This window comes from Sminthopsis crassicaudata, chromosome 1 (genome assembly GCF_048593235.1).
Source record: "Sminthopsis crassicaudata isolate SCR6 chromosome 1, ASM4859323v1, whole genome shotgun sequence".
Classification (NCBI taxonomy): Eukaryota; Metazoa; Chordata; class Mammalia; order Dasyuromorphia; family Dasyuridae; genus Sminthopsis; species Sminthopsis crassicaudata.
The window spans coordinates 743,840,728-743,851,028 of NC_133617.1; the positions used below are offsets into that span (position 1 = coordinate 743,840,728).

General features: G+C 49.4%; 1 protein-coding gene across 1 annotated transcript in view; it reads right to left on the reverse strand.

Moving 5' to 3' along the window:
• SCN5A (sodium voltage-gated channel alpha subunit 5) overlaps positions 1–10,301 on the reverse strand; it is a 175,765-nt gene that overhangs the window by 84,328 nt on the left and 81,136 nt on the right. Inside the window, exons 7-10 of the mRNA XM_074284385.1 lie at positions 7,738–7,968; positions 4,494–4,557; positions 2,860–3,001; positions 1,491–1,688 (exon numbers count right to left, since the gene is read on the reverse strand). Of these exons, the coding sequence (XP_074140486.1) occupies positions 1,491–1,688; positions 2,860–3,001; positions 4,494–4,557; positions 7,738–7,968 (635 nt within the window). The remainder of the gene's footprint in view (positions 1–1,490; positions 1,689–2,859; positions 3,002–4,493; positions 4,558–7,737; positions 7,969–10,301) is intronic.

The window sequence follows — 10,301 nt, forward strand, 5'->3', positions numbered from 1 at the left end:
GGATAAGGAGCCACATGGACAAAAATATAGAGGTGGCAAAGAATTGGAAATTGAGGGGATGCCCATCAATTGAGGAATGGCTGAACAAACTAGTGTTATATAAATGTAATGGAATTCTATTTTGCTATATAAAATGATGAGCAAGCAGATTTCAGAAAAAACTTTGGAAAATTTACATGAACTGATGCTGAATAAAGTGATCAGAACCAGTAGAATCTTGTTCAGAGTATCAGCAACAATATGTGATGATCAATTTTGAAAAAGTTAGCCCTTCTCAGCAATACAATGATCCAAGACAATTTCCAAAGCTTGAAAAATGCTATTCACATCCAGAGAAAGACCTGAATGTCAATTGAAGTAAGCTATTTTCACTTTTGTTTTGTTTTGTTTTTTCTTGTTTTCTTTTCTTTTAATTTCTTTTTTCTTTTCTTTTCTTTTTCTTTTTTTTCTTTTTTTTTTTAAACAACATGACTAATGTAGAAATATGTTTAAAATCTCTATCAGATTGCTTGCTGTCTTGGGGAGGGAGGAAGGAAAGAAGAGAGAGAGAGACAAATTTGGAACTCAAAAATCTTTACAAAAATCAATATTGAAAACTATCTTTACGTGAAATTGGAAAACATAAAATACTATTAAGTGCAAAATAAAATAAAATAAAAGTAAAAAAATCCTAACTAAAGGAAATGCTAAAAAATGTTATCTACCTCCAGGGAGTAAACTGGGATATTCTTAATGTAGAATTTTTTTTCTGTATCATAGTTAATATAAAAATGTTTTGCATGACTTCATATTTATAATAGACATCATATTTCTTGCCTTCTCAGTGAATAGGGGAGGGGGTTGAGTGAAGAATTTGGAATTGAATAAAAAATTTAAATTTTTTTAAAAAAGAAATAATAGCATGAGGCAGGACCCTTTCTGGGACTGGTTTGGCCATTGGGCATCCACAAAATCAGAGCAGAACCCTAGGAAGGCAGGTGTGTCCCTGAATCTTATACTCATATAGGAACTGATGATTAGTTGACTCCCTTGGACAGTGGAGGAGAATTCAAGATGTGGAGACGGTGTGCTGAGGCTTTCTCGGAGTAAGGGGGTACTTCCAAAATGCTGGCGACTGAATGACTACGGGAAAAAATGATTGAGATGGGCAGAAAGAGAAGGGAAGAGCCTGAGGAAGTGAAGGATGCTTCCTGGGATGGGAAAGAGATGGAGAGGCATTCTAAATGGAGGAAGGATGAGTACAAAGATGCTGGGGCAGGAAGGAAGTATGGATGGAACAGAGAGTGAAAGGGCAACCTAACAAAGTCCCTTTTTAAAATCCCTCAGGCCTCTTCTCCCTTTATGATGATGCTACAGAATAGAGCTTATTTTTGGAGCTGGCTCAGCCTGGGGACTTCTCTTTTACCCAAGGGATTCCCCAGAATGAATCCTCCACCCTTCTGCCATGGACTTCACTCAGCACACACAACCCGAGTGAGCTGCTCACCAACCTCATGCTCCTTCTTCAGCATCTCCATGGCCTCCTGGAAGCGCTTCTCCTTCTCCTCGGTCTCAGCAATAGTGGCCTGATTCTGCTCCTCGTAGGCCATGGCCACCACAGCCAGGATCAGGTTCACCAGGTAGAAGGAGCCCAGAAAGATGACCAGCATGAAGAAGATCATGTAGATCTTCCCGGCGGATCTCAGTGTCTGGGAACGGGGGGAAACAGGAGGGAGAGGAAACAAAGGTTTGACATGCACCGGATGTTGCTAACAGAGTTGGGAAGTCCTTCCAAGTCTGCACAAAATGTTCAGGCAATCTACCCCAGATATTTATAAAATATCCCCCACATGGATGGAAAATGTTGGCTCTCTATCCTTATGGAGCGAAGAATGGCCCACCGAGGAATGGCTACCCTCCATACGGAAGGGAGAACGTCCCACTTCCAGACAAGAGAATATCTTCCTTCAATATGGGGGGCCGAATACTCCATATTCACCATAAGGAAGACTTTCAGATATCTAAAGGGGAGTAAGCCCCATGCATGACAGAGAGAAGGCTGCACGTCCTTAACGAGGGAAGACCATCCCATACCCATAAGAAGACAATGTCTCACGTGGAATGGGGGGCGGGATGATGTCTCATATTCCTCTAGAAGGGAGACTATCCTGCACCTAAGGGAAGACTGTACCACACAAGGAAGGGAGAACGTCGTGCATCCACTGTTCCAAATTCATGCATGAGGGGAGAGTGTCCTTTTCTGTATGTGTGTGAGGCAGTCAAGGTTAAATGACTTGCCCAGAATCCCAGAGAGTCCGTATCAAACGTCTGAGGCCAGCTGAACTCAGCTCCGCCTCCCTCCAGGGCCAGCACTCCATCCACTGTGCCAGCCACCTGCCCCAGGAGAGAGCCTTACATTCTCAGAGAAAGGTAAGTAAGCATCCCTTAGCTAACAGTATCCCTGATAGCCAAAGGCGGGAATGATAGCAAACCCCAAATGTTGGGACTGGTTCCTTTAAATACTGAGCCTGTGTGGCTTCTAAACAATTACCCATCCCCGGTAGCTCTTGCCCCCGGATCGTTGGGCTAGAGCTTTCCCACTAAACTTCATGGGTCCAAGCTGCTTTATTCCCAACCGGGACCCATCCTGTCACCAGCAAGGTGTCCCTGATAACCGTGGCCCTGGAGAGGAGGCTTGGGGGGACTCTGCCCTTGGGGCTCTGTCATCCATGCCAGCCCTGGGGTGTGCTAGGAGTGGTGCAGCCGGGAGCCAGTGCGGCCTTTGGCCTGACATGGAGCAGACTTGTGGGGAGAAGGGCCCTAGACTCCCCCCCACCCCAACCCGGAGGCTGGAGCTCATCTGTCAGGCAGGACACACACCTGCTGGTAGAGACGCTCCCAACAGTCTTGGGTCATCAGGCGGAAGAGCGCGAGGAAGGCCCAGCCAAAAGAGTCAAAGCTGGTGTAGCCGTGGTCGGGGTTTTCTCCAGCCTTCAGGCAGCGGTAACCCTCTGGACACGTCCTGTGAGCCGGACAAACTGGAACTATGAAACGGTCCTGCGGGGCCATCCTCCACCCCACGTCAGGGACAGTTACCTCTCTTCCTGTGTCTGAATCTTTGTTTAAACCAGCAGCACAGTGAACAGTCCCCTGGGGCTAAAGAACTGGACCTGGGCTCAGGAAAACCTGCCATGTGTGTGACTTTGGACAGGTCACAACCTTCCCGAGCCTCAGTGTCCCTCTCTGTAAATGAGGGAGTTAATACCTCCAAACTCAGAGTTCCTGGAGGGCCAAAGGAGATAGTGCAAGTAAAAGGCTTACAAAAGTCAACTCTCCAGGCCGTGGGAGCAACTTGGATCTGGGGGTGGGGGGGGAGTAAGGGGTCCAGCTTGTGATCCTCTGGGCTGGGAGGATGGGGGGCCCTCTATAGTTAGGGAAGAGGAAGGACCCTGGAGAGAATCCCCAGCACAATCTGCCCTCTCCCTCACACCTTTCCTCCTCTTGGTCTGATTTCACATCCCCACAGATGGCAAAGTATGATCCTTCCCTCATGAGAGGGAGTGTCCCACGGGAAGGAAGGGGACAACTCTCATGTAAGTTTGCCCTCAGGAGTGGGCTTGAAGACAAGGTTGGAGGACCACTTGTCAGGGAGGCTTTGGAAGGGACTCTCCGGCAGGAATGGGCTGGATGAAGCGAATTTAACTAAGGCACCTCTAGCTCCCAGGTTTGATGGCAGCAGGAAAGGCCTGAGTGTGTGTGTGTATGTGAGTGAGTGTGAGTGTGTGAGTGTGAGTGTGTGTGTGAGTGTGTGTGTGTGTGAATACGTGTGTGTGTGTGCATGTGCGCATGTTCAGAAGCAGGAGAGCAAACCAGAACTTATAATGCCTGGAAGACACCTTAGATCTAGATTTGGGTCCATGCTCCTCATTTTACAGATGGGGAAACTGAGGCTCAGGCTTCTTAAAGGCAGTAATCATTAGAGATGGGAAATGACTCATAGCCTTGTCCAGCTGATTACTACTCCGGGGTATGGATCTGGGGCAGGAGGAAGGCCACAGGTCAGAGCACGGGGGAGGCCAGAAGGCAAGCTTTGTATCTCCCCTGCCCATAACTAGTGAGAAGTCTCATCCACAGCCCCAGAAACACAGGGGTCATGCCCCGGACAGATTTCTAGGGAGGGACGGGAGCGAGGCTAGCCTGAGTCTCCTCTGAAATTTCCATCATGGGATCATACAGAGAGGTCTGGAAGGGACTTGGGACTAAGTCAACATCCCCCCTGACAACCAACTGAGGCCCTGGGAGATTAAAGTCCTTTCCCAAACTGAGATCTAATCCTGGGCCCTCTGAGGCCGGAAAGTCAGAGCTCTTTCCATCGCACTCCTCTGCCTGGTCGGCTCCCAGGGAGCTCCAGGAAGTGCCAGCATCCCCTGCAGATGAGGAAAGGGGGCAGGTCTAGTCTGAAGCCAGCCAACAGATCTAGTAAGAAATGCCCCCCAGGTGGGAGGACCACGTACCCAGCATCTGAGCTGTTCCCACAGAGCAACACGTCTGACGTTCCGTTCTTCAGCAAATAGTTTTCTGTAAGACAAAGGGGTGGCCATGAGCCTCAAAACAACTTCCTAAGCACGCGGGTCTTCCCATTTCCATTTAACTGCTTGAGCCTGTGTAGACTAAAGTTCTAAGAGCCAGAGCCTTTTCTTCTCCAGGCTAAAGGCTCCCGATGATTCCTGACGCTCCCAACCTCTCCCATTTCGATCAACAATGAGTATTTATTGAGCACCTACTGTGTGCTGGGCTCTAGGATGCAAGGACAGAGAAGACAGTCCCTATTCTCAAGGAGCTTTTGTTCAAGGGGAGCAACTGGAAGGGAGGACCGATGCATACAAAGTGAATCGATACAAAGCTGCGCAGATTAGTTTTAAAGGAGGCCGTTGGGGAAGAGGGCACAAGCCAGTGGAGATGAGCAAGGCTCAATCACTCCTGTCTGTCCTCAGGGGGTTCTCCACATGGCATCTGGCTCAGCCTTGGAACACGGGCCCCAGGCTGGCTGCTGGCCAAGCGCCACCTTGGAAAGATGGCTTCCCGAGTCCCTGGTCTGCCCTGACCACACTCCCCGGGGAAGGAAGGACAAGCTGGCTTGGGGCAGAGTTCTGTTTGCCCTGCTCTTCCTCCTCCCTGCTTTTCTATCTTTCCTCCTGGCCTGGTTCCTTTTAGTCAATAAATGATCTCGGGCCCCTCAACCCTTTCCTTTAAAAAAGATGCACAGCTCTGCCTTAGATCTCTTGGGCTTTGTCCACCTCATGGCTGCTAATGGGGGAAGTCCCAGCAGACCCCGGCCTGATCCCTCTTTTCCTCCTCCTTTAGGCTCGTGTCTCATTAGCTGCTGTAGATTCAGTTACGTCCCTGTGCTCGACTTATCCAGCTTCGATCCCTCTGGTGACCTCCAGCCTCGTACCTCGGACTGGATATCTCACACTAGGTGTCCCCAGGACAACTCTGGGATGTGTCCAAGACAAAGCTTACCTTTCCCCTCCAGTCCTCTTCCCCCATCTTCCCTATTACTATAGCAGGCCCCACCATCCTCCCAGTCCTGAGGCTCGCAACCTGGACTCTTTCCTCTCCCCCACCCCCAGATCCAAGCTACTCCCGAGGCCTGGAGATTGACTCCCTTTTTTCCTCCAGTGCCGTCCTCCTGTGGCTACAGACTCTCATCACCTCACCCTCAGATCATTACTGGTGGATCGGCCTGCTCTCCCTTTTCCTATCTATCCTCATTCCTCAAGCCCAAGTCTATGGCATCTCCTTACTCAATAAACCCCAGTGGCTCCTTATTACTTTTCAGAAACTTGTCAAACATGGAGCAAATAGGGCCGAGACTCTCCAGAATTAAAAAAAAAAAAAAGAATTAAAAAAAGCCCAGATTAAAATATAAATTGGAAAACAGGTATCAAAATAAATAAAAACACAATAAAACACGAATAGCTTTACTTTTTTTTTTTTTTTTCAAAGCAACTGGAGTTAAGTGACTTGCCCAGGGTCACACAGCCAGGAAGTGTTAAGTGTCTGAGACCAGATTTGAACTCGGGTCCTCCTGACTTCAGGGCCGGCGCTCTATCCACTGCGCCACCTAGCTGCCCCTATAGTGTCACATTTTAAAACTGATTCAATATATGGCCCACAAGGATTCTTACCTATGGTTCAGTCATTCTGAATACTATTGACCAACTATGAAATCCTCTGCATGGCGTTCAAAGCCCTTCACACTTCCTCCCCTTCTAGTCTTGTTCCAGCTTCTTTCTTTCTCCCCCATACTCTTCAGTCCAGTTCTCTGGTCTCCAGCCATTTTCTCTGGCCATCCCCTAGATGTGGGACTTCTCCCTCCTTACCTCTACCTCCTGGCATCTCTTTTCCCAGTTAGCACCCCCTTCCCCATGCCCTCTTAAGGCTGGTTCCTCTCCCTTGCTGCTTATCTGCACTTGATCCTGTGCAGCGGTTTGCACGTTGTGTCCCCCATTAGGCAGTGAGCTCATTGAGTATAGGGATTGATTTTGGGGGGCTGAATTGGCATCTCAGCTCAGTGCCCAGCACATAACAGCCCTTAATAAAAGGCATTAATCGACAGTCTGACCCTTCCCCTTTAGAGGTAACTTCTAGAAATAGTCCCAGATGTTCCCTGTCCCTGCCCCCTCCTCAGCCGCAGGTGCCCGGGTTCCCTTTAGTACCCAGGGGCCTGGTACTTCTCTAGCTCCTGAAGATTCTTTTTGAATATTTTAAATAGTATTTTATTTTCCCAAATTCACACAAAGATAATTTTCAACATTCACCTTTGCAAAAGCTTGTGTTCCAGACCTTTTTCCCTGTCCCCCCTTCCCTCCCCAAGACAGCGTGCCACCCGATATCTCCTGGAGATTCTTGACCATTTGGCGCACAGATTTAGAACGAGAAGAACCTCGGAGGCCGTGCGGCCCAAACTCCTCATTTCACAAATGAGATCACTGATCCCTAAAGTGGAGGTCACAGACTATGTGAATCTTGGAACTCATCTGGTCTCCCCCAAATGGGGCCAAGAGGAAAAGGCACCTGCCCAAACTCCCAGAGACCAGCGGGGGGCAGAGAGCAGGAAACAAGTGTTCACAAAGCACCTACTATGTGCCAGACACTTTGCAAACACGATCTTCAACAATTCAAACAATGCTGGGAAGCAGCGCCACATGGTCTCTATTTTACAGTTGAGGGAACATTAGTGATTTGTCCCGGGTCACAAAATGAGTAAGCTGTTTGAATTGGAATTTAAGTCTTCCTAACTCTCCACTGTGGCTATAACTCATCAGTCATTTATTAAGGGCATTCTGTGCCAGCCACTGTGCTCACTAAGCCTTGGGAATACAAAGATGAACTAGGGAGCAAACCCTGATTTCCAGGCACTCACCGGGGTGCTAAGGGGCAGACGCGGAATTTGCACTCGGGTCCTCTGATTCTCCCGGAGTAACCTTTCCTTTATTTCATAATTCCTTCTTATTCTCTGTTTGTTTTGGGGGCAGAGTTCTCTCACCTGGTTCTCTTCCTACCTCTCTGACAGTTCTGTCTTGATCTTCTCCGGCTGTCAGGTTATCTTTCCCTTCCCAACTCATTAAGCAGACATGGCTCCCTCAGCCTACTGGACCTCCCATGGCTTATCTCAATGCATTCTTTGAAAAAGATGTCTCTGCCGGCTCCCTGTCTCCCCCAGCTCCAGGGACCCCAAAAGGAGGCAAATACCTGGGCTGCTGATGTATTCCTCTACCGACTCCCAGATTTGACCCTCGGACACCACAGTGCCATTGGTCCCATTCAGGACCACAAAGTCCCGGACGCATTTGTTCCGCAAATTGCCCATGAAAAGCTGGAGACCTATGAGAGCAAAGACACTCAGGCAGAACACAGTGAGGACCATCACATCCGCGAGCTTCTTTACTGACTGGATCAGGGCCCCCACGATGGTCTTCAGGCCTGGAGAGAGAAGATCAGGAGGTCAGAGGCTAGCCAGAGGCCATGACTCTAGGTGCTGTGGGGCTTGGAGCTGGGGGGCATTTTAACTTTCTTGGAGAGAAGCTCTTTTAAGCCTGAATGGGCTTGGAGCCAGGAATACCCCAAAATATGAGGGGGTCTTCTAGGACCTGAGGATCTGGGAATTAAGGGTGCCCTCATCCAGCAAGGCTAAGGGGAACCGGACTTAGGAATGCCCAGGCCATGAGGAAGGCCCTTGGGCTCTGCTAGTGGGCTGGGCTGAGGTGGATAGGCCCATATAGTGAAGTGGAGATCAATATTAGGCTCAAACCTCACTTTGCCCAGGGGGCTGAAATCAAGCTCTGGCCTTTGCTACTTCCTGAATTTCCAGGGGATCCAGGGGACATGCAGGGGGCCTTAGGGAGGAACAGCCGGTTAGGGGCCGAGGGAGTTGGAACTGTCCAGCCCAGATGAACTTGGGCTCGGATTCGCTCATGAGAATGGCAAATCTCTCTCCCTGGGTCAGTTTGGGTGGAATAAAAACATACAAACAAAAACACTAAAAAAAACACCTCATCCCGACTCCTCACTGCCAAACAATTGGGGGACCCTACAACGGTTAACAAAGGAGTAGTGGAGAACACTGGAGGGGGTCACGAAGGAACACACATTCAGAAACTTGCTCCCAGGCCCAGTCGGGTCTGGAAGAGGCAGTGAAAGCTTAGCTCCCTCCATTCCAGGTCAACCATCCCAGGGAACGGTATTCTTCAAGAAGGGATGGTCATGGTGGTGAATTTGGGGCCTTAAAAGGTGCTTGTCCTTCCCTCATGTACAGCTTTGGGCTTGCCATCCAGGGAGACTGAAAGGTGCCCCCAAGAGTGGCAGCAGGAGGACCAGGCTGCCTGACTTTGTTTAGGGGTCTCCACCTCCCTCCCTCTCACCTGGAAGAGCCTTCTCTTCTCTCTTTTTCTCCTCTCTGTCTCTGTTTCCAATTGTCTATCTCTGTCTCTCTCCTCCCTTTTGCCTCATAAATCTGACTATACTACACACAGAGGTCTCTGAAAATGGGCCCTGGGGATGGAGATGCTTCGGATTGCCCTAGAAATTCATCCTGACATCCCTGGAGGGAAGGAGATAATTGTCCTAGGGTGGCAGGGGGAAGGGTTCATCAGATAGAGCCCCAAATACCTTAATTGGAAGGAACATGGCCTAAGGCCGTACCCTCAGGGGTTGAAAGAGTGGGCCAGGGAAGAGGAAGGAAAGGAAGGACAAGTCTCCAAGGAGGGAGGAGGAGAAGGTGGGAAAAGGGGACAAAGAAGAAGAAGAGAAGGAAAGGGGGAGGAAGAGGGAGAAGAGAAGAAGGAAAAGGAGAGGAAGAGGGAGAAGAGAAGGAAAGGGAGAGGAAGAGGGAGAAGAGAAGGAAAGGGGGAGGAAGAGGGAGAAGAGAAGGAAAGGGAGAGGAAGAGGGAGAAGAGAAGGAAAGGGGGAGGAAGAGGGAGAAGAGAAGGAAAGGGAGAGGAAGAGGGAGAAGAGAAGGAAAGGGAGAGGAAGAGGGAGAAGAGAAGGAAAGGGAGAGAAAGAGGGAGAAGAGAAGGAAAGGGAGAGGAAGAGGGAGAAGAGAAGGAAAGGGAGAGAAAGAGGGAGAAGAGAAGGAAAGGGAGAGGAAGAGGGAGAAGAGAAGGAAAGGGAGAGGAAGAGGGAGAAGAGAAGGAAAGGGAGAGAAAGATGGAGAAGAGAAGGAAAGGGAGAGGAAGAGGGAGAAGAGAAGGAAAGGGAGAGGAAGAGAGCCATATAAGAGAACATGTTATAGCCCACCCTCTAGAAATCCCCAAGTGGGATTCCCCTTGATTTATCTGTTACACAGCCAGGGTCCCTGAGGGACTTCCCATTTAGTAAAAGAAGCAGAAATATGTGAATGCATTCAATCTGGCCCATAGTACTAAGGTTATTCTTCTAAGAAAAAGCCAGGCTTGAGAAATCTCATCCTGTTGTTTCCCACAGATGGTGGCTGGATTTCGGCCCCATCTCGCCCCGGCCTTTGGAGGTCTCACTCTGGCCCTGGCTGCCCAACGGCAGCTCTGGCTCCCACAGATTAAGGAAGGAAGAGAAGCCGGGCTCCCCGCATGTGCCCACATCTGTGATTAAAAGCGATCCATCCTCAAGCTGGTTAATCCATTAAACCCCCCCATGGTGGCTGTGTCAGAGTGATCCAAACAGAAGTCAGGAAGCAGAGAAGGCAGGCGCACCAAACAGTGGGAAACAAAACTTTCCCCGTGAGCACGCCTCTGGCTGTGAGAAAGTGAAGAGATGCTCCAGGCATCCTGCAGGAGAAAAAA